The sequence below is a fragment of the Nanorana parkeri genome, unplaced genomic scaffold (assembly GCF_000935625.1).
Source record: "Nanorana parkeri isolate BGI_ZX_2015 unplaced genomic scaffold, ASM93562v1 scaffold601, whole genome shotgun sequence".
NCBI classification, from domain to species: domain Eukaryota; kingdom Metazoa; phylum Chordata; class Amphibia; order Anura; family Dicroglossidae; genus Nanorana; species Nanorana parkeri.
This window is the reverse complement of record NW_017306869.1, coordinates 332,638-357,816: the sequence shown is the minus strand read 5'-3', so window position 1 is coordinate 357,816 and position 25,179 is coordinate 332,638. Positions and strand designations below refer to the sequence as shown.

The following is a 25,179-nucleotide window of genomic DNA, read 5'->3' as shown; positions in this document are numbered from 1 at the left end:
ATTTTTTATATTTATTTTTATTTATTAATTCATTTTTTATTAAATATTGTTATTTTTTACTTTTAGGGGCTTCGGGAAAATATTAAGGGTCTAAACAGACCCCTGATATTTCCCTTTTAAAATAGAAAAAGAGATTGAGGACCCAAAGTCGTCAATCTCTTTTTCTGCAGCTCCAGTTATCCTCTATGAGTGTTCCTGTTCATTGATAACATGAAGACATTGAGGGAAATTTATCAAAACTGGAGCAGACAAAATCTGGAGCAGCTGTGCATGGCAACCAATCAGCGTCTCTCTGTCATTTTCAAACCTTAACTGAACAAACTAAAGAGAGAAGCCGATTGGTTGCCATAGGCAACGGCTCCAGATTTTGTCTGCTCCAGTTTTGATAAATTCCCCCCATTGTGTGTTTACTATAACTACAACTATGAATGAGCAGGAGGTGATGCAGATCACTTCCCACTCATTCATATTTGAGGCTATAGTAACCATACCATGTCCTCAATTATGTGCAAACACTCAGCCATCACTGCCTCACAGGAGGCTGAGTGAGCGGTGCAGGGAGGAGAACTCAGCCTCCTGAGACAACGCGGGCTTTCTGCTTTTAGTCAAAAGTGCCATTTTCAGCTGATATGTTTCGGCGGCCTGATATATCGGTGCATGCATACTTGGTATACACCAAGATGGCAGCGCTCGAACATGCGTGCACCGCCATCCATCATGGTGTATACCAAGATATACTCCAAAATAGCGGTGACGCTCGTTCTGCAGTTTCAGTGTGCGGTTGCGGATTCAGAGGCTTGGTGCCTCTGAATCCCAAACAACATAAAAATTTGTTTCCTTTGACAAAATGAATGAAATCGATTTTTTCATTAATTTCTATATATATATATATTCTTTTTGATTGATTTTTTTGATTTATTAATATTTTTTGATCTATTATTTGTTTATCCAAATATATACATTGAATTCACAATGCACTAATTTGTATGAATTCTATACACAAAATAGTTTTTCTGTTTTTGCTTGAATTATTATTATTATTATTATTTGTTTATTCATATACATGTATGTGTCTTTAGGTGCCCATACACTGCACGATTCTCGTGGGAAATCCCGCGATCGTACGAGAATCGTGCCGTGTATGGAAGGCGTGCAACCGTTTCTACTGTACGGTCGCACGTCTTCCGTCGAACCAGCATGCTAGAAAACCCGCCGGGAATCGTACGATTCTCGGTGAGTTAGTGGCCTGCTGGTTTGACAACTGTCAAACGGGCTGGTGTGCGCACGCGCACACTGCCCGTTTGCAGTCGTCGTAAGCCCGCCCCTCATTACAGTCATCGTAAGCCCGCCCCTCAGGGGGGCGGGCTTGCGATGATCGAGAGTACGATCTGCCTATCCAAGATGGGCAGATCGTATGTTTTTTTTAAGTACTTTACAACCATCGCAAGACTAAGGTCTTGCGATGGTTGTACAGTGTATGGCCACCTTTAAATGGATATATACATGGATGAATATATCTAGATCCTTAGTTCTCAACTGGTGGGTCGTGGCCAAAAGTGGGTCGCGACCCTCTGTGTTCAGTGGGTCGCCGCGTGCCTTTCACTTTTCTAGGTGAGAGGCTCCTCTGCCTCCACCTAGCGCAGCGTTGTCAGTTCTCGCACCAAGCAGCAATTCAAAATATGCTGCCCGGTGCCGAGTGTCAGCTTAAAGTGGGATGGGGATATGGTCTCGAGGTAGCTCCATCCATAAATGCATTGCTTACAGCTCCCTCACGTGTCCTACAGAGGTGCCTGGACCTGATTGACATCACATTCCGGCTCCCCCAAGGGAGGTGTAGAAGCAATGCACATATGGATGGAGCTCTGTCACACCACAGCAGCCCACACTGGACCCCAGGCTGAGGATCCGTGCCAGTTTTCGTAAGGTAGGGAGGATGGGTGGACCTTAAAAAAATGTTTTAAAATATGAAACATTTTTGGACGGTGTATATGTTTGTGATAATGTCTGTGAGTGTGCGAGATTGTGTATGTCTGTCAGTGTTTTTGAGGGCCCGTTCACACAAGTACAGTGCGTTAATTGCCTAGTGCCATGCGATTAATGCACTGTACCACACAATCACACCTACCGTGCATTCTGGTGTAGGAGGTGTGTTGCCATTCCTTTGAATGGTACCCCAAACGCACCTAGCACCCACAGTTCGTACGCCCGCACCGGAATGCACAGTACCCTAATGTCGTGCATTCCATTGCAGTTCGACTTGGTTTGCGACCTAATGACCAAAGACAAATGTGGGTCCTGAGGTTACACAGGTTGAGAAACACTGATCTACATTGATTAATGGTATAATTATAGGGTTATTTAGTTCAGCACTTTTTCACTGCTGCTTACTCTGTAATGAGGATTTATTTGAAGGAGCATTCAGGAAGTTGGGTTTATTACTATATAGGATGATGTTTTACACCTTTGGGGAGGAAAATTCTGTGATTGTTTATTATCTACATATGAATTTCAACCCCTTTTTTCACTGATATTGGTACACTTTTATGTAGGGGTCAGAAAAAAAAAAGGCATAGGAATGCATAGCTAGATTCCTATTGGCTATTGCACTTTGCAAGAGCTAATAGCAAACTAGCTAATGCACCCGCCCACTGCTGCTGTCAATCAGCAGAGGGGGACCTGAAGTTTTCTATCAGGTCCTCTTCTGGTGATTGAAAGCAGCAGAGGTCAGGTGCAATAGCTAGTTTCCTATAAGCTATGCATTCCTATGCCTTTTTTTTTTTTTATTCTGACAACTGCAACTGTCAGAATACTAAAAAAAAACGGAAAACCTGCAGATAGCAAAGAAGCTATTGCTTCCTGTGCTATCTGCCATCATTTCAGGGGGGTGCTCTCTCCCTGCCCCCCCCTAATCCCCCTCCGCGGATGGAGGCGCAGGGGGGTTGTTCTGAGGGCACCTCCCTGAAATTGCTTCCTTCAGGTTGGGATCCCTGAGTACATTGATTTTGTATTTATTTTATAAAATTACTTGACATATTTAACCAATGATGTAAGGCATTCCGTGGAACAAAAACATTTCCATCTGGCCAGATCAGTATGCCTTATGTCACTGGCATTTAACCTTCTGCTATAAGCTCATGGTCGCTTCAGCAACCATAGGCTCATAGTAGAAGGCTTCCCCTGACAGTTCTCTCTAAATGAATAGCTGTCATCTGCCCTGATCATGATTTTAGTGTATTTTTCTCAAAAATATTGACCTGATAAACAATATCAGCGCAACTGTCTTGGGACCTACAAAATTAGCAGCAGCATCTTTTATTCTACCGGTCCTGTGCTTTCAGGAAATGTATGGTTTGGGGGTCTAGTACAAACTCTGAAAGCTGCAGTTGAAAATAGTAATAAATAAGAAATGGTGTGGCCAGCTGAGGTCAAGTGTTAAGCAGAGCCTAGCAGCGAAAGGGTTAAAGGATGAAGGCAATATTATATCCGGTTAAAGGGTTAAAAAATTGATTTCCTAATTAGGAAATACACAGCTACTACTCTGTAATTGTACCCAAACAGAAATGCCATTGTGCCATTTTGTTTTGTAACAATAAAGATTGTATAAAGACAAAAAAAAAAAGAGCAGTTAACCTCCCAGCACCGCGGTGCAAGGCTGTGCAATGTGCTGCTGGAGTTTGTGGAGCTCGGTCAGCAGAAGGATTGATCATCCCGGAAGGAGATTGACAGGCTGCAGGGAGAGAGCATGACAGGGCTGCCGGCTGGTGTCTGACACAAGACCAGGGATGGACATGCAGACAGAGCTGCCCCTCTATGGGCTGAGTGTGGCGGTCTTCTCCAGTCTGCTCAATGGCTCCACGTTCGTGCTGCAGAAGAAAGGCATCCTGAGAGCCCGCACAAGAGGTAAAGGAGGGCAGGGTGCCAGCTACAAGGCAGATGTGACTTTCAGGCTGGGTTGGCCACCACAGACTGGTGCAGTCATGCTTGTTCCGTGCGCACCATCAGCATTACTACTGCTCCTGTCACCGCCAGCACAGGGTGATATTTGTGCCTGTACATTACACAATGTAAAGCATGGTTTATTGCTAAACGGTGCTCATTTATCCTTAAGGTGACAAGGACACAGTCATGATGGCAGAATAAATGTTTACTGTTATTCTTTTTGTTTACAACAAACCATATGTTTCTGGAATGCTGTGTGATTAGTCCAGTGCAGCCTTTCCCAACCAGGGTGCCTCCAAATGTTCACACGGTGTTATGCCTTTCCATGGTGCTGGCAGGCTTCTGATGTGAAGGGTTTACCTTTTTGGAATAGGTGGGTGCAGCAGTGACAAAGGGATATTGCCTCTCAATATCAGAATAGAAGGGGTCACTGGCACTCTAGTATGCTGATCAATACCCCTTTATTGGCGCATGCTGAGTATCACATAACAAAATGTTTCGAGGCCACAGAGAGTCCCCTTCATCAGGCACAACAGTGCAGTCACTGCATTCAGATGTGAAGGGGGGACAGCTCCAATGCGAGGGAGATTCGTAAAGGGGGGACTCTGATCTGAGAAAGGGAATTGAGATTTGAAAGGGGAGAGATGCTTTTTATGTGAAGGGGGACTTCTGATGTGAATGAGGGCTCCTGCTGTAAAGAGTGGACTCTGATGTGACTGGGACTCCGAATGTAAACAGGGGCTCCTGATATAAAGGGGGACTCTGATGTGAAAGAGGGGGAGGGCTCTGATGTGAAGGGGAATCCTAATGTGAATGAGGGCTTCTGATGTAAAGAGTGGACTCTGATGTTAAAGGGACTCCAGATGTAAACGGGGGCTCCTGATATAAAGGGGGACTCTGATATCAAAGAGGGGGGCTCTGATGTAAAGGGCCTTCTGATGTGAAGGTAGGAACCCCCATTTTGTTGTGTGGAGTCCCCCTTTAAAATCCATACCAGACCCCTATCTCGGATAAGGGTCTGGTTGGATTTTGGAGTGATCACTCGTTGTTTACAGTTTTTACATTTTAGAGGGGTTCCTCGAGATAAGATGTTGCTTACTTTTAAAGGGTTCTGTGACTGAAAAAATGTTGAGAAATGCTGCTCTAGTATATTGGAAGCTTGAATAGTAGTTCAACAACTACTAAAAGCTTCACAGCAGGGGTCTCAAACTCAATTCAGTTGGGGGCCACTGGACAAATGTTTTTTTTTTCCCCTTGGGGGTCGCTTGCCAAATTTCATACCACACGCACGCACACACACACACACACACACACACACGGAAATATGCACAACCCCCCCAACCAGAAATATACAGACATTAAGGCCCCATTCACATCTGTAAGTTTAGGTGCAGTGAGGAAATCCTGCATCAGGGACTTGCATTTTCCTGCAGCAGGAATCCCTAATGTGGCGTTTACAAGCATCAGCTGTCACCAACTCAAGGTAATGATCAGGTGATGGCCACTGCATGTAAACGCCTACACACCGCATGTAATGGTATGTGATATTTTTACATGTGGTTAGGACTCAATCATTATCCCTGGATGCACGATTGATGCGTCCAGGGAGAAGGATTCCTAACCGCATGACAGAGATGCAGACCGTGCAGCTGCCCACGCAGGACGATAGGAATCGACTGAAATTCGTTGTGTTGGTGACCCTATTCCATCTGCAAAAGTTGATCCTTCGCTCGACTTATGCCGAAGAAACATGTTGGAAATTAGGGATTCACCAATACCGTTTTTTCTATATCAAGTACCGATATTTTTTTTCCGAGACTCGCCGATACTGAATACCGATACTGGAAGTTCCATTAAGGAAACCAGGCGGTGTGTAATGACTCGCCCCGATTTAGCAAGGAAGCCGTCTCCCTTGTGACGTTTCACCTTGGGACGAGGGAGCATGAAGCCGGCTTTCTGGCCGGGGGACGTGTGATGACAAGCTGGCCGGGAAGCCGGCTCCATGCTCCCTTGTCATAAGTGACGAGAGAAGCGGGGCAGCGTGTAATGATTCGCTGCCTGGCTTCCTGATACCGGAAGTATCGAGCTAGGCATCAGAGCATTTGGGTGAGTGCGAGCACTGGCCCAAATACTCTGCCTCGGCACTGATACCGATACTAGTATCGGTGCATCTCTATTTTTAAAATGTTTGGCCAAACGGTGCTTGCAAGCAATCAGCTGCACACTCCGTTCGAGTACTCTGACAGTGGTTGGCGGCTGCTGTCGGAATACAAAAGAAACAGCAGGGATTCCTCCATGCATGCTCGTAAGCGTTGATGCAGGAATCTGTTCGGGTTGAATGAAAAAAATACATGTGTATACCCAACTTTAGTCTTAACTGGAAACTCACAAGCTTTCAACACTCATATGTTCCAAAATTATGGAAGTTACTTAGAATAGAATACAATTGGCCAAAAGGTAAAGCATTAAGCCATTATCTCTCCTCCATAATAGGTAGTACATGAACATTAACATGTGGAGCTCATAGGAGATTTTAGTAATTGGGTTTACATATAGTGTAAGGTCTATACTGAAAATGTAAATGAGATTTAGTTTGTTAAAGCACTGTCATGTGTTCCACGTTTATTGTAGGTACTTCTTACCTCACAGACTTTATATGGTGGATTGGCACGATTACAAGTAAGTGACAATCATGTTTTGTTATTTCTAATTAATATTTGTAGAATTATGCAGTATCTCTTTCTACTGAAACACACTTATCTGGGCTATAGTTCATGACAGTGTTAGGTATATTCAGTAAAATAGAACAATTGACAGTGTTGATATATTAGCTCATACTTTAAAGTGTAATGTAAAGCAAAAACTATTTTTTTTTTAGTTTTGGATAGAATAAGGAATGGGGTCAAATAATTCATGAAGGGGTATATAATGGTAAAAATCATTCACAGCGCCACCTGTCTCAGCTGTCAGGAACTGCACAGAACACCTGTTCTGTGTTGGAGAGCAGGTTCCATAGAGAGGGCAGGTTCCTACAAACTATCACATAGGGTCTTGTAAGCCCCTATGTGAGAGGAAAAAAATTAAGTGGTAACTAAAAATAAAAAAAAGTAAAAAAATAACAAAATATATAAAAATTGTAAAAAATAAAAGTGATAAAGTAAAAAAAAATAAAACTAACCCCAACGCCCCCGCCATCTGCATGCAAATAAACGCACGCGTAGGACAGTGTGTGTGTGTGTGTGTGCGTTGAGTGCTGCCGCCATTCCACTGTGTCCATATTGTGGTAGCCAGGCAGCAGAACTCTCCTACACGCACAATGTGCAATAAAAGGTAACTTCACTTTCCTTAATAATATGGGAAAATGGAATTACCTGATCAAATCTGGCCCGGTCTCTCCCAAACCCACCAACAACCCCACCCCCGGCTATACTTACCTTTCGGCGAACAGTCCTTACCCTCCGCCAGTACAGGTGTACAATCTGAACCCCGCACTGCTGTCCAGCGCAGTCCTGCCCTATGCATTTTTAATTTCGGAATTTTGCTCTCAAATTGCAAGCACTCATTGGTCAGCTGACCACGCTGACCAATGAGAAGCACTATTTAGCACATTCAAATACAGTTTTGATTAGGGATGCACCAATACAGAGTATTTGGGCGAGTACTTGTACTCGCCCCAAATGCTCTGATACCTTCCCCAATGCCGGAACATCAGGTTCAAAGAGGAAGATTTTCTCTGACCGGCAGTGCCGTAGGGGAACATGGAGCCAGCTTCCAGGGCCAATCAGGTCATTACTCGCTGCCCTGTTTCCTGATTGGCTGGTAAGCAGGCTCGATGCTGATTGGCTGGGAAGCCGCTTTCCCTGCCAATCACAATCAAGCCGGCCAAACAACATGGAGTCAGCTTCCTTGGCGATCAGGAAGCCGGGTAGCATGTCGTTACCCGCTGCCCGGCTTCCTGATTGCCCGGGAAGCCTGCTCCATGCCAACGGAATCACCGATACTCGGTATCGGTGAGCACCGAAAGCAAGATATTGGTACTCATACTCTATACCCAAAAAACGGTATTGGTGCATCCTTAGTTTTGAATAAAACTATTTTTTTGTATTGGGACAAGTAGATTGTCATGAGGGACAAGTAGATTCGGCCCACCGCAACCCCATGCCCCCCCCTCCCCCTGCTTTAGCCCTTGGACAAGTAGTTTTTTTTTTTAATTCCGACACCCCTGTATGTATTTGTGTATTAAAGATCATTCAAAAGGTACATAAGCATATCATTTACCATATAACTGTAGGATACGTAAAACATTGTGTATAGAGGGTTTAGTTCTACTTTAAATCTGGGGCCTTAAAAACGGTTAGTAACCATCTAACGGGGGGAAGAGTTTGCTGCCAAATGTTATACCTAAGAAATTATGCACAAAGGGGAAGTCAACAGGGCATGTTAACAATCATCTAATTGATTCAGAACATTTTTCTAAGTTTGAAATCCAACGTTCCTTCCACTTTACTTAAAAAGTAAAGACAATGGTCACCAGGACAAACGGGGAGGAGGCATCTCCCCAGCCAGGACACAGATGACGACAACAACAACCTAACAAAGATGCTAACTCTTCCACTTTCTATCCAAAAATAAATATTAAAAGGTTTACCTTTCCAACCATGTTTCACGGTCCACCAGTATTCAGGGTGTAAATGAAACATTTCCCCACCCTATCAGCCACTGCTTCAGAGGGACTTTGTGGAATTCTCAGTGGAATACAAGTGCAGTGACGGATGGCAGGAAGGATCGGTAGGAGGCAGAGCTGTGCACCTTTTTAACCTGCACCCCAGACATTTTAGGTGGAGTAAATCTTTGACTAGACTGTATGAATCTGTCATATTCTTTCTTTGTTGGCAGTGGCATTGGGGCAGATTGGAAATTTCCTAGCATATACTGCTGCTCCAGCTGTGCTTGTGACTCCCCTGGGTGCCTTGGGCATTCCATTTGGGTAGGTAACACTCTATTATTTATTTGCCATCATGTATACATTATTAGTATAATATATATCATGTATCTTGTTAACATGGTTGTACAGTACAGCTAAATGAAATTAACTCCTTTTTAAAATTGATATTGTCTACATTTAAATTATTTTCTGTTTCTGGACAGCCAATTTTGGTGCTTTCAGTATTACCCTTACGATGTAAGTGCTTTATCCTGAAGTTCTTTTTACTTATTAAGGAAGCCTTTCTTGACCAGGGTTCCATGGAACCCTGGGGTTTCTTCAGATATTGCTAGGGGGTTTCTTGAGCAGTGGTGGATTGATTTCTGATCTGATGTTGCCTGCATAGTTCCAGTTCCAACATCACTCAACAGGGGCACTAAACTGCCTACCAATGTAAAAGGGCACTCCACTGAAAACATACAGAGTAATGATGGAAAAAGACCAAGTGTCTCTAAGTACAAATCTAGGTGTGTCCCAGGTTCCAGACAAAAGGTTTACAAAAATGTAAGGGGCATCTTTCCTACTGAGCTATCTAAAAGGGAACTTCCCTTACCGACCCACGGTTTAAAGTTTTCTTCTTATTGCCAATGTAAGGGGCACTTTTATACTTACCACAATTGTATAAGGGCAAGTTTTCATTGGCTTTTAGTGTAAGAGGGGCATTTCTCCAGTAACCACCTTGTCCGAAGCATAAAAGTGCACTATAATAACGACTAATGTAAAGTGACAATACAATTTTAACTAGGGCTGCAACTAATGATTATTTTCATAATTGATTAGTTGGCCGATTTATTTTTCCAATTAATCAGATTAAAAAAATAAATAAATACCATCCTTAAAATAAAATACACAATCACACTGCATTGGAATGCTCAGCATTGAGTTAACCGTGCGTTCCAGTGCGGCCAATCACGCTGTGGGTGGGAGGCGCGTTTGGGGTACCACTGAAATGAATGGCACTGCAATGCACCTCCTGCAGCAGAATTTATCAGGCTTAAACCGAAAATTACTTTCTTTACCCACCTTTTTTATAACTCCCCCCCAAGCTATCTTCCAGGACAGCATCTGACAGATAGTCTCCTCCCACCTGGAACAGGAAACACATCACACACACCAAATAAAAAACACTTAGTACTAGCATGCCTCAGTTATTTGTGTTTCTTCGACCTAACACGAGCATCGTAATGTTTGTTATTTTCTGCGTGCAAGTTGCAAGGGCCTACTGCACAAGGTATCCCCTTCTGTGGGCCAGCGGTCCTGGGGATACTGGAGCAGCTTCCTGGGGCAGTCTCCATCCTGTCCTACCTTGTTTTTGTTTTTTATATAATTGTATTGTAAGCACATGGCGCTTAAATGGCTTCAGCCAGGGAATGACAGCTGCCAGTGGCAAGATTCCACAGACGGCAGCTGAATGTAAATACAGCGGGTAGTTGTCTGGTGCAATATTGGCCATTTCAAATTGCAATAGTCAATAGCAGGCTGGCTATTGCACCTGCCCACTGCTTGCTGTGCCCTCCTCCCAGCGTGGAGGAGAGAACTAGGGGACCCAACCAACTAATTGATGATGAGAATAGTTGACAACTATCCTCATAATTGAATATTAATTATTTTCTTTGCAGTAATATTATTGTATACTGAAAGGTGGGGTAAAAGATTACCTGCTCTGGGTGTCAAATATGTTAGGTACGCAATATTCCTTTTTGTTTTATTACTATATCTTCAGCTTACACTAATGTACCATGAACTGTAGATATAATTTGTAGTGGGGGTTCTCTTAAGCGGCCTAAAGATTATCTGCAGATTTTCTATGGTCAGATGGAAAAAGTGCAACAGATTCCATTATCTGCACTAAACTGTGTGACTGGAGGAATCTCCAGGGGGCCAAGCTTCACTATCGAGCTAGCGGGGCCGACTAGCAAGATACTGAAGCTTGGCCCAGTGGGAGATTCCTCCATCTACACTAAAGGTATCTGTTGCGCTTTTTCCAACTGACCATAGAAAAATCTATAGGTGTATGGCCAGCTTTAGACTCATAAATTATTTTAGGGGTTCCTCCAATGGTAATTAAGAAAGGCTGTTCTAGGTAGTCTCAGATCTGCCTCCTGAAGCTGACCTTCCATGTTACAGTCTGATTGTACAATCTCCCTTTGGCCAGAAACCTGATTGGATATGAATTGATTTTAGGTAGGCCATTGTATTGCATAGTTGTAAGTAGGGATGCACCGATATATATCGTGCGCAAAAACATATTGGCCAAAAATGCCACTTTTGGCAAAATGCCGAAAGTGGCATTTTTTGGCTGAAATAGCGGTGCATCCATTCTTTCTCTCCTCCCCGCTGGGTGCTGTTCTGTGTCCCAGCAGGGAGGAGAGAAACTGTCACAGGAGGAGAGAGCTGTGAGCAGCCGGCGTCCCTCCTCCCTGCACCGTTCAGCCTCCTCTCACAGATCGGGAAAGACGGCGGTGTGGGGGCTCAGGCAGCCAGTGCTGTCACAGGAGGCTGAAATCTCCTCCCGCTCCGCCCAGCCTCCTGTGACAGCCAATCCAGAATGGAGAGCGGCAGTGTCGGCGGAGACAGCTGTCATTGCTGTCACAGGAGGCTGAGCTCTCCTTCCGCACCGTCCTACCCAGCCTCATGTGACAGCTGTCAGGATGGAGAGCAGGTACAAACACTCATTGAACGCTGAGTGTTTTATACATAATTGAGGACATACTATGTTTACTATATCCTCAATTATGAATGAATGGGAGTGATCTACATCACCTCCTGTTCCTTTAATGATTTAGGATATAGTAAACACACTATATCCACACGTTATGAATGAACAGGAACACTCAGTATAGAGGCTTCCTGTTCATTTATAAGAAGGCTGCAGAAAAAGAGATTGATGACTCTGTGTCCTCAATCTCTTTTTCTATTTTAAAAGGGAAATATCAGGGGTCTATTCAGACCCCCAATATTTCCCGAACCCCCGAAAAGTATAGTAAAAAATACAAATATTTTATAAAAATGTTCAAAAAATCTAGAAAGATTCTAAAAAATAAATACAAATAAAATATTTGAAAAAGTTAGAACAAAAAACATTTTTGGTTTCGGCCCGACTTTTTTTTTTTTTTTTTAATTTTGGTTTAGTTTCGGTTTTTAAATTTTCATTTCGGTGCACCTCTAGTTGTAAATAAAGGAGAATCCACATTTAAAGTGACACTAAACTCGAAGAGTTAAATCTTAAAAATGAATTCAAGTTCCCTAACTATTAACAAAAATGTATCTTATTTGTGTATCATTCAACAGTAGATCCTCAAATCCATCTCTGAATTGGTGCTGACTCTGTCCTTCCTTCTGGAGGGTGGCTACTTTTGTTCTCCATGGTCCCTGTGTGTGTTGTAAAGTAGCCACCGCTCCAAGCTCACTCCTGGGATGGTCTACAATCTCACATTTTAGTTTACTCATTTGTATTGAGATTGTAGTCCATCACGGGAGCAAGGTTGGAGCGGGTTTACTGTCACTTTAAATTGTACCATGTAAGGGCACAGGTTAAAGGGGTTTCTAAACCCTCCCGCTTTTTTTGCATATATCTACTGCTAGCAAGCAGTAGATATATGCAAAAAGTTTTTGTTATTTTTTAAACCGCTTTAACAGCAGTTTACACTTGCCCCGTCTTCGCTGCGCGCTCCCGTCCCAGAAAACTAAAAAGCTCGGGTGGCCGCAAAGCATCTTGGGACGGGTGCATGCGCAGTTCGGATTTTCGGACGGGAGAGGAGCAGAGACGCAAGGTAAGTCTATGGACACGTGCAACCGCATGCAGACACCACGGGATCGCAAGTGCCTGCAAGGACAGAGGAGTCAGCGCTATATCGGAGAGCCACCGCACCGCTGGAGGGACAGATGAAAACATCAGGAAAGAAGAAGAAGAAGAAGATCGGATTAAGAGACATCATTTAAGGTAAGTACCAACATTAACATTGGGGGGAGGGAAAACATTTTTTGACTTTAATGTCACTTTAAAGTTTTCTTTCATTTCCAGTGCACAAAATGTGACACTTTAAAACTGCTTACTGGTATAGGGTAGCCTGCAGCTGTTTTTTTATGTTGGTCCTGGGCTGCTCCTTTTATTTCAACATCTACTGTGAGTGCACACAGTGTCAGACTTATTTCAGCCGATATGTGAAGTGTGATAGGATAAAAGCCCAGCTGAAATGTCATTTTTACTGTATAGTTCAGTAAAGTAGCAGTATCTTATCCAGGCCTGAACAAAGACAGGAACCAGGTAGTTAAGTGTCAAACCCTTCTACATTCCTTCCGGTCATATAGGTTGGGAAGACTGACACAAAATAATCCATCCCTAAATCATACTATTCCAAGTAAAATAAATACTTTTGTAGCTATTGTATTCTGGTCACTTGACTCATATCTTGCTTCTCTGCACAGCATCGGCATGTGGGTGCAGCACAGACAGTGCATCAGATGACCTGTTGACGTTGCTACTGTATACTCCCATTCCCACAGTGCAGAGTGGATTGGATCACTTGCGGTCAAGTGACCTCATGTTCCAAGTAAAAAAAGAAACAAAAAACGTATTTCATACTTTTTTTTTTTTCATAAAATGCATCCCCAAATTTTTTTATACACTGTAAAGTATAACAATTGGTTTATTGAAGTTACACATAACCTGGGTATGCTGAGGCTGGTACTGAGGGGAACAGGGAACACCCTGCATAATCATGGCGGTTCAGGAGACCAAACTGAAGCATGCACAGGGACGCTGTAGAAGGAAAATCGGACTGCAGAGTGTGACCACCTAGAAGTTCAAGCTACTGGCAGGATCACCAAGTATTTACTGAAACCATTTTACAGTAAAAGAAGAGCACACAGAAACAATTTTATTTGGAAGCCTCTAATAAAAAATAAAAAAAAACCGTCTAGGGTTTACTGACACTGATTTTCAGCTGGTGTGTAACATTTTCCAACTTTTCCTAAAGATTCCTGCCTCTTAGAAAGCTTTAGGAACTGGCCAGCTCAGAGGATCGGGTGAGCGTAACTTTGTTATTTTTGACCCTAGGCAAAAAAAAGATATTTAACCCTTAGTGTTGACGGGTAGCCCCACTGCAAGGGTTAATAAAAATTTTTTACCTGGAGTTCTTCTTTAAACTAAAAAATTTGGATGGTCCTACCGATTTTTTTTAATTTTATGATGGTTGGGTTTCTTGGCTGTTTTTCCAGTGGCCTAACTATTTTCTGAGTGACTGACCCAAAACAAGTTTGCTGATGTCACTGTTACTCTAGTGGCTGTATAGCCAGAGACAGCCAAGTAAATAGCATTTTCAGAAGAATGTCATGGATAGCAGCTAACATGTTCCTTTCAGTATAGATTTCCTTTATGTTCTGCCTTTACTGATGTACGTTTTAATGTTGGTTTCTCTTTTAAAGGTCTCTTCTAGCTTCATATGTACTGAAGGAAAGGCTCAACTTTTTGGGTAAACTGGGATGTCTTCTCAGCTGCGTGGGTGCCGTCATTTTGATTATTCACTCTCCTAAGTCTGGAAACATCACATCTCGAGCCGAGTTTGAAGAGAAGCTTTCCAACCCAGGTATAACCGTTTCCTATAACTATCACAGTTGACAGGCTAATTGGCTGTGCTGGTTGATTGTAGGAAATGGAGAACAGTATGGAGTGATTGCAAATGCACTATAATTGTACTACACCACAATGTGCCATCAAATGACACTAAGGGCTGGTGTATGTGGACATTGGTGTCATCACGTGATGCTGCTCACTCTTCTCCACTCCTATACACACCTAGGCAGGCTCACTTACCAACAGTTGACCACATTATACATGCCATGCCAAAAGTGTTTAACTCCCTTCTATGTTCATTACTTCATGAGCATTAGAGCATGCTCCCAGAAATGGAATTGTAACTTACTATGATCAGTACCTCCTGTTTTTTTCTTAGAATCTCTCTACTGTAGAATACCAGGAAAGGGAAAGGAGAAGCTTCTTCTCATTTAAATCATGTATCAAAACTTTAAATGTACATGGTGCACATATTAAAACTGGTTAACACATACATTTTAATATTGAAACAGGCTTTATACAGTGGGCATTGACTAGACTGTCTGTTGATGATCCTTCCTTTCTCTGTTTAACTCTGTTCTGGCCATCATCATGTGACCATGGCCTGTTCTGGCCATGACCTTGTCATTTTCTGTTTAAACATTAAAGTAGAACTGAAGCGAGAACTTTTTTAGGTTATAACCCCTGCCATCTTTTTTGCCACCTGTGTCTTATTCGGGAGATTTCCCTTCACTTCCTGTCTGATAGCCACAACAGCAAGTGAGTGTAAATCCCTCCAAAGAGAGCGAAATCCCTGGTGGTCAGCAGAACTATTGGCTTTATTTGAAGAGTTCCCATCCATTCCTATTCTAATGACATTATTTGGGATTTTCTTTTACTTTCTCCTTCAGTGATCATGGCCACCAGGACAATTAAGGAAGGTGAATCTTCCAAATGGGGACACAGACAAAAAAAAATAAAAAAATTGACAGGGATTCTAATTCCTCTTCACTCTATCCAAAGCTAGGAACAAGTTTTGGCTTCAGTTGCACTCTACAGCCATGCAGATCACTTCTACTTTGAAGCCTTCTGCCTGCTGAAAAAACATTTATACTAAGATCACGGATGCAGAAGCAACCATGTTCTTGGTATAACAAAGATCAGAACGTACATGTGTATATACTATGGTCCTAAAATTGTTAAATAGGCAAGTTATTTTCCTGCATTTGACTACTGAGTCCACTGCCCATGCAAAATAAACATGTCTATAAATTGAAATCTAATGATTTAGGAGTAATGACTTTAATATAATTAGCCTTGTCCAAAGATGTCTGGCTTTGTACCGGACAATCACTTGACCCACACATACAGCATTTAGGTGATCTAAAGCAAAACAGGCACACCAGATTCCTATAGATGTGGATGAGTCAGAAGTGAACCATGATTGATTAACATAATGTCCTGCTTCTAAATAACACAATGTCAAAAGTCCAATCTCCAGGAAAAAATTTGTAATGTTACTGAGAGTGTTGATCAGACAATGCTCACACCTTGTAGCCTGTTTCCATAAACCTGAAATCCTTTAATGGCAGGAAAATCAATGGTTAGAGAATGCAGAGGTAGAGGAGGACAATGGTGTGTCATCTAACACAACTACCTCTCCCAGCACTTAGTTACATTAATCCCATGGAAAGGTTTGTTCCCAATCTTTAACTTATAGAATACACGTCATAGTTTCCTAGCATACTTCCTGAGTGTATACTGAGGAGAAAAAAGCGTTCAGTGCTTCGGCCCTCTCCTTGTCGTTTATATAGTTTAGTAAAGGTAACCTAAACCTGTACATGACATATTTCCTAATTTTTTAATAGAGTAGGGAAGAATTAAAACCTGTCTGTGTACCTATTTCTGTCTTGATAATAGTTGTCACTAGGACAAAAGTGAGGGCAAGTCCCACCACTGGCAGTGGTCAGGTGGCAGCTAGAGTTTTCCCCATAAGACCATTCACACTGAGCGATTTTGTAGCGCGATTTCAGCTCAAAGATCGCTCAAACATCAGCTCCATCTAGCTTGTCCAATGCATTTCAATGGAGCTGTTCACATCATACAGCTCAATGTCGCTTGTAGCTCAAGCTTGTCGCTTAAACATGACCTATTTTTCGGCGGATTTTGTGCGATTTGGCCAAATAGACTTCAATGGTGTAGCTCATTGTCGCGCTACAGATGTGTCACTTTTGCACAGAAATATAAGCAGGAAAAGGGAAGAGGAATTGTGTCACGTCAAGACCGCTTTTGATTGGTTACAGCGCAATGTAGCAGCTACAAAGTCCCTGCCAAAAGTAGCGATACGTAGCGTGACAAAATGTGCACTCTAGCTCAATGTCGCTCAGCTCAAAATCGCACTGAATGATGTAGCTCAGTGTGAATGGGGTCTACATGCATCTCTTTTGTCACCAGTAACTTTGCAGAAGCACAGAGAGCAGTTAAAACCTGGCAGAGTATCCATCACTGCTCCACTATTTGTGCTTCTTCTTTTCCTGGAATCCTATACATTCTTGTTTTATTTATCATAGATTGTAACAATCGGGATTCAGTCCATTGGACAAACACTGATCAGCCATAACATTATAAACACTGAGAGTGAGGTGAAGTGAATAACATTGATTACCTTGTTATAATCACCTGCAAGAGGGTGGGATATATTTTGTATAGTATTTTGTGTTTTGGAAGCAGACTTTGTCAAGAGCCAAATTGTGTTGGCTATATAAATGGGTCACATCAACTCCAAAACTGCAGCTCTTGTGGGATGTTCCCAGTCCGCATTGGTCAGAAAGTAGTCCAAGGAAGAAAAAGGCAGGGTCATGGGCAGGTAAGGCTCACTGATGCACGTGGGAAACGAAGGCTGGCCTGTATAGTCTGATTAAATAGAAGAGCTACTGTAGCTCAAATTGCGGAAAAAAATGCTAGTTCTGATAGAAAGGTGCCTGAACACAATGCATCACAGTTTGCTACGTATGGGGGCTGCATAGCTGTAGACTGGTCAGGGTGCCCATGCTGAACTGTATCCATCAACAAATGTGCCTACAATGGGCACATGAGCATCAGAACTGGACCATGGAGCAACGGAGGAATGTGGCCTGGTATGATGAATCATGTATTCTTTTACATCATGTGGATAGCTGGGTGTGTGTCGCTTACCTGGGGAAGAGATGGCACTATGAGCAGGTTGGCGGAGGCAATGTTCTGTTGGGAAACCCTGGGTCCCGCCTAATCTAAACGTTGTTGATGACCAAGTACACCCCTTCAAGGAAATGGTATTCCCTGATGGCAGTGGCCTTTTTCAGCAGGGTAGTATGCCCTACCACACTGCAAAATGGTTCAAGAATGGTTTGAGGTTGACTTGGGTTACAAATTCTCCAAATTTCAATCCAATTGAGCATCTGTGGGATGTGCTGGAAAAACGAGTCCGATCCATGGAGACCCCACCTTGCAACTTACAGGACCCAAAGGATCTGCCACTGACAGCTTGGTGCCAGACACCACAGCATACCTTCAGAGGTCTAGTGGAGTCCATGCCTCCAAGGGTCTGGGCTGTTTTGGTGGCAAAAGGGGGACCTACTAAATCTTAGGCAGTGGTCATAATGTTATGGCTGATTGGTATATTTTATCCATAGTATTATGTTAGTCTTCACTTTTCGCCTTGTAATAAAGCTACTTTGTTGTAGAACAGAAAAACCTTATGGGGAGGGGCTAGGAACATGTTATATACTTGGCAATTCTGTATTATTTTCATCACTGTATTCCCCTTATGTCTTCCGGGTATTTTACATATAGAGAGCAGTGTAGGTATAGGATATGCTACATTCACTCCTAAGAGAACATGTACAATAATGTCATTTCTTTATAAGCTCTATTTGGCTTTCAGGTTTAGATGCAAAGTCTCTCCCAAACCAAATGTACTGTATTGTCCTTTCCATGAGGAAAAGCTACAAGCCAAGGAGAGAGCATAGTTCAAGGCCTAGGAGCTATTTCAACTACAGTTGTGTGAAAAAGTGTTGGCCCCCTTCCTGATTTTTCATTGTTTTGCACGTTGGTCACACTTTAATGTTTCAGATCATCAAACAAATTTAAATATTAGTCCAAGATAACGCAAATAAACACAACATGCAGTTTTTAAAGGAAGGTTTTTATTATTAAGGGAAAACAAAATCCCAAACCACATGGCCCTGTGTGAAAAAGTATTCGTGGCCCTGTGTGAAAAAGTGTTTGCCCTCTAAACCTAATAACTGGTTGGGCCACCCTTAGCAGCAAGAACTGCAATCAAACGTTTGCGGTAACTTGCAATGAGTCTGTTACAGCGCTGTGCAGGAATTTTGGTCCATTCATCTTTGCAGAATTGTTGTAATTCAGCCACATTGGAAGGTTTTCGAGCATGGACCACCTTTTTAAGGTCATGCCACAGCATCTCAATAGGATTCAGGTCAGGACTTTGACTAGGCCACTCCAAAGTCTTCATTTTGTTTTTGTTCAGCCATTCAGAGGTGGACTTGCTGGTGTGTTTTGGATCATTGTCCTGCTGCAGACCCCAAGTTTGTTTCAGCTTGAGGTCACGAACAGATGGCTGCACATTATCCTTCAGGATTTTTTGGTAGACAGCAGAATTCATGGTTCCTTTTATCACAGCAAGTCTTGCAGGTCCTGAAGCAGCAAAACAGCCCCAGACCATCACACTACCACCACCATATTTTACTGTTGGTATGATGTTCTTTTTCTGAAATGCAGTGTTACTCTTACGCCAGATGTAATAGGACACTTACCTTCCAAAAAGTTCAACTTTTGTCTCGTCAGTCCACAGAGTATTTTCCCAAACGTCTTGGGGATCATCAAGATGTTTTCTGTAATAACGGAGACAAGCTTTTATGTTCTTTTTGCTCAGCAGCGGATTACGTCTTGGAACTCTGCCATGCAGGCCATTTTTGCCCAGTCTCTTTCTTATGGTGGAGTCATGAACACTGACCTGAACTGAGGCAAGTGAGGCCTGCAGTTCTTTAGATGTTGTTGTGGGGTCTTTTGTGACCTCTTGGATGAGTCGTCGCTGCGCTCTTGGGGTTATTTTGGTTGGCTGCCCACTCCTGGGAAGGTTCACCACTGTTCCATGTTTTCGCCATGTAATGCTCTCACTGTGGTTCGCTGGAGTCCCAAAGCTTTAGAAATGACTTTATAACCGTTTCCAGACTGATAGATCTCAATGACTTTCTTTCTCATTTGTTCCTGGATTTCTTTGGATCTCGGCATGATGTGTAGCTTTGGAGGATCTTTTGGTCTACTTCACTTTGTCAGTCAAGTCTTAAGTGATTTCTTGATTGCGAACAGGTGTGGCAGTAATCAGGCCTGGGTGTGGCTAGAGAAATTGAACTCAGGTGTGATAAACCAGAGTTAAGTTATGTTTTAACAGGGGGGGCAAACACTTTTTCACACAGGGCCATGTGGGTTTGGATTTTGTTTTCCCTTAATAATAAAAACCTTCCTTTTAAAAACTGCATGTTGTGTTTACTTGTGTTATCTTTGACTAATATTTAAATTTGTTTTGATGATCTGAAACAAAGTGTGACAAACGTGCAAAACAATGAAAAATCAGGAAGGGGGCCAACACTTTTTCACACAACTGTATGTTCCGGGTTTTTTTATTACACAATCATTTTCTCGTCCTACACTCAATAGTCATACAACTGTTGCATGACTATTTTTTTTCATGAATCAGTGGAGGGGTTTTTTCAGCATCTTCAACACTTCCATTTTCGGACTTCCTCAACAGACATTTAATGAGCAAACACTATTTGGTGGACATAAACTAGTTCACACAGAAAAATGTCAATTACCTTGCATGCAATAAATTAATCTGATTTTTCTTTTGAAACATTACATTTTATGCTTCAGAATTTGTGAATAACACGTGGTAATGAAAATGTAGAGTGCATTCTACTTTCATGAAGTGACCCAACAGTGCATTGTGTTTTCATGCTGTTCCTGAATATGCCAGGGGAGAACCCTTATGGAACATGTAAGCTAAGAAGAAAATGGCAATCTCTTGACACAGCTTGAACATGAATGAATTTATATGTGAAATAACAGTGGACACAATCATTTTAACTTTTTTTTTTCTTCTTCTTCTGTTTCAGTGTTCCTGAGCTACCTCTGTGTTGTTCTCCTGATGTTGACTTTGCTGATATTTTGGCTTGCACCAGCTTATGGGAAGAAAAATATAATGGTTTACATTGGGATATGTTCATTGCTGGGCACATTCACTGTTCCTTGCACTAAGGGCATTGGCCTGGTTGCACAAGATGCCTTTGCCAGCGCACCAAGCAACCCGGGGGCCATACACCTTTTCCTGTGCCTCCTAGCTGTATTGGGATGTAGCATCCTGATTCAGTTTCGCTATATAAACAAAGCACTGGAAGACTTTGACTCTTGTGTATTTAGCGCCATCTATTATGTGACTTTCACAACATTAGTCCTGCTTGCAACAGCCATCCTCTTTCAGGAATGGACTAAAGTCGGTGCAGTAGACTTCTTAGCCATACTGTGTGGCTTTATCACTGTATCCACTGGTGTAATATTAATCCAGATGTTTAAAGAGTTTAACATCAGCTTCCGAGAGCTGAACAAGACATTTGAGAAAAAAGAATGAATAGACTAGGCCTAAAAATGCAGAATGAATTGACTAGGCCTAAAAATGCAGATCAGTTATTCCGTGTTCAATCACTTTGACTTAAATCCATGCTGTCTACCTTGCAACTAAAATAATCTAAGCACATTGAGGGGAATTGATCAAAACTGGAACAGACAAAATCTGGAGCAGCGGTGCATGGTAACCATTCAGCAACTCTTTCATTTTCAAACCTTAACTGAACAAACTAAAGAGAGAAGCTGATAGGTTGCCATGGGCAACTGCTCCAGATTCTGTCTGCTCCAGTTTTGATAAATTTCCCCATTTTCTTTTTCTTTTTGCCTCCACACTGATGTCCATCCCTTAGCCTTCTTTGCTTCTCAGAGGTAGGTGTTCTGAAGGGCATCATTCTGGCTGGTTGTTCTTCTAGTATTGTACATTCTACTATCTCTGCATTTGCGCTTTTACATTGTGTGTGCTTATTTTACATTCATTTAGGGTATGTATGCACATAGGCTGGGTGTCATTTACCACATCCTTCTTAGATAGTTACCACTACACAACATTCAGTCTATTGTTTGATAATCTGACAATGTGTTACTTTAGTCAGCATGCACACTAACTTCTCTGCATCTTCTCTGTAGTCTGAAAAATGACTGCACCTACACTGTATCACTGTGACCCTACAATGCTACTGCGACAGCTTACCATTCTTACAGGTTACGATAGCACTAATTTGAGGTCTGTGTACTCGTATATTGGCTCTGGATCGGTGAGCTTCTGTTCCCCTGCACACCCATCACATCTACCTGAGTAAAAGCCTCATCTTAGAATGCAGTGCTGTCCACACAAAATTCACACAGTTATTTGTGAATGATAGTGTCAGTCTTGATTATTAGCATAGTATAATTGTTTGCCAAGACTATGTTCTAAAGTCTTGGTTCTCAGCTGGTGGGTCGTGACCCAAAGGTGGGTCACAACTCCATGTTCAGTGGGTCTCTGCGTGCCTTCCACTTTTCCATGTAAAAGGCTTCTCAGTCTCTTCCTAGCACAACACAGTCACTTCTCACACCAAGCAGAGCTCAAAACATGCTGTCCGGCGCCGAGTGTCAGCTTGAGGTGGGGTGGGCTGGAGCTAAGGGCGTGAGGGAGCTCCATGCATTGGTGCATTGCTTATAGCTCCCTCTCATGCCCTGTAGAAGTGCGTGGATCAGAGTGAGATCACATTCTGGCTCCCGGCAGCTCTACAGGGCACAAAATGGAGCTGTACAAGCAATGCACACATGGATGGAGCTCCGTCACAGCACAGCAGCCCACACTGGACCCCAGGCTGAGGATCCACTCCAGTTATTGAAAATTAGGGAGACTAAGTGCATCTTAAAAAATAAATAAATACATTTTTTGGAGTGTGAGATTGTGTGCGTCTGTCAGTGTTTTTGAGGGCCTGTTCACACTAGTGCAGTGTATTAATTGCACAGTCTCGTGCGATTAATGCACTGCACCATGCAATCGCATCCACTGCGTTCTTGGGCGGGAGGTGGGTTGTGTTGCCATTCATTTGTCTGGTACCCCAAATGCATCTCCCACCCACAGTTTGATCGCGTGCACCATAACAGGCAGTACCACAATGCATTGCATTGCAGTGCGACTTGGGTCACGACTTAATGACCAAGGACAAATGTGGGTCCCGAGGTTACACAGGTTGAGAACCACTGTTCTAAAGAAACCAAGTGATGTTAGAATATGGCATGTTATTGAAGGCATGATAGTTGGCTTGTTCTGGTCTTGAAGGTGCATGATAGTGCTATCAAGAAATAGTAGTGATTAAGTTGTAGCCAGCCCTGTGGCAGTACTAATGCTCAATTTATTGGTCTGTATAAAATAAAATCTAGAAAAGAGTGACTGTGCAATAAGTAGTACTCAGCAATACCAGAACATGTTGGGCAGCTTTTGTCCTAATATGTTTGCATTTTTTTCTTTATCTACATAATAAAGTGAAATCTGACCAGTTGCAAGTAGACATTTGACACGGAATTGCTGTTTTGCATATAAACAATATCTGGGAAAATTCCCTTTATGACTGCAAAGTAGAATATTGTAAATTGTGAAAATGTTATGGTAACACGATGCTCTGGTCATTCTCAGGTAACACAAGTAAAACTACTCAGTATTAATTAAAAACTATGTTGCTTTTACTTCTTAATATGTAAAAAATGGAACATATAAAAGGAACAGAAGTACCTGATAATTGTACGATGGGGATGACGTACCTAATAATTGTACTGTGGAGATGACGCTCCTGATAATTGTACTGTGGAGATGAAGCGCAATCTATTTATACTGTTGGCATCTGTATAATGAATGATGACGTCAATATGTACTGTATGCTTATCATATATTAGGAGCAAACTGCATACCCTGGACTTCTCAACTCATCAACAAAGCTGATCTCCGAAAGCATTGTGGTAGAGTATGACAAGCCAATTAGGTTTTATTTCCATATAAATGTGAAGACTACTTGGACAGCTAGTTACCTTCTACTTTATCTGTATATTAATACATTGTAATGTCTAGATAATATTTTAATTTCAAATATATATATATATATTAATGCACCTTAATTATATGCACGTGACGATAAATGCAGGTGCATAACATACATTTCTATCAATGTACAAAATAAGTAATTCTATAAAAATCAAGTTGCCTTTCCCTTTCTCCATTTTTATAGAACACGTATATTATTTTTTATTATTATTATTCTGTGTACAGTATTGAGAGAAACTGAGGCCACTTTTTTGCAGCAAAGGATGATTCTCAGATTGTTAGCTAGATATTTATGAGGGGGAGAGCTATTGATAGCACTGACTGGGTTAAAGGTTACAGCAGATACATTTGCACCTTTTTTACTTAAATCATTTTTTATTTTACCATTTTGTAAAGATTCATGAATGCATACTTCGTTTGCCCTTACATGATGAGCCATTACATAAAGCTGTATTTCCAAGTTCCATGCTTTAGGATCTAAACACCTGGGCACTGTTTAATCGTGGATTGTAAATGGCAGTCTTACGGGCATCTGCTCTAGCAAGCTTTTGCAAAACATTGGACAAGCTTCAAGCAGATGGTTTAATTATTATCTTGTAGCTGCAACTATCTGCAAAGCAGAGAATCTGAATATGAGGCGCCTCCAGCTGCCTGCGTAGTGGCTTCATTCCTCAGTAAAGTGTCTGGGTGCCCAGAGACCCAGACTGCTTTGTAATGCAATAACCAACATGCTGCCATGGTCTGACTCTGCCCACTTCCTACCACATGCTCATTAAGTTAGTAAATGAGGTCTCCCATTAACTGGTAGACTAACGGTGTGCATGAGGCAGGGCGACTGACTTCAATACATAGTTATTGACCAAGAGGAAATATCCAAGTTCATAATTCCTGATCTGCAAACATGCTCTCAGTCAGTTAGTTCCGGTTCACACCTTTTGCGTTCCGTGAACGCAAATCAAAGAAATGCATAAAAAACGTCTAATGTGCTTGCAGTGCCAATACTTGTTAATGAAAAACCAAACGCGGCCAGGAAAGTGCGGACGTGCGTTAAAAACCCGGTTTGCCTGTAGCAGAATCTGCTATATGGGCTACTTTTCCACAGGTGTGTCACCCATTGAAATCAATAGGCAAAGCGCAGGAAAAAACAAATGCAACTTTACGGAATGCCAAGGTGTGAACGGGGCTTATCTCAAAGTATTATATACAGAGGATTATAATAAGTCAAGCAGCTAACAGTTTCACAAAGAATGATCAGTAAAGAAAGCATACACATATCTCTCTGGGCAGGTTTGCTTTAGAATGTGTGTTTAAAACGTGTGGATTGTAGCTGTAGCCAGGAGCTCAAAGCTTTGTCAAAAACTATGCAATTTGTTTACATTTTTTTTTTTTAAGCTATTGCTTTTTTGATTGGTGAGTTAGTAAAAAAGTATTAAAGGTAAACTACAATTTAAATTTAAAAAAAAACACAATGATATGTAAAAGCTTTTA

The 25,179-nt window shown here is 42.1% G+C and overlaps 1 protein-coding gene across 1 annotated transcript; it reads left to right on the top strand.

Annotated features, from left to right (window-relative positions):
• Positions 1 to 3,649: 3,649 nt before the first annotated feature.
• NIPA1 (non imprinted in Prader-Willi/Angelman syndrome 1) lies at positions 3,650 to 21,177 on the top strand. Its single transcript, XM_018562808.1, has 5 exons — positions 3,650 to 3,900; positions 6,571 to 6,618; positions 8,836 to 8,926; positions 14,351 to 14,511; positions 20,654 to 21,177. Exons 1-5 carry the CDS (start codon positions 3,783 to 3,785, stop codon positions 21,163 to 21,165), a joined length of 930 nt encoding a protein of 309 aa, XP_018418310.1. The 5' UTR covers positions 3,650 to 3,782; the 3' UTR covers positions 21,166 to 21,177.
• Positions 21,178 to 25,179: the final 4,002 nt, after the last annotated feature.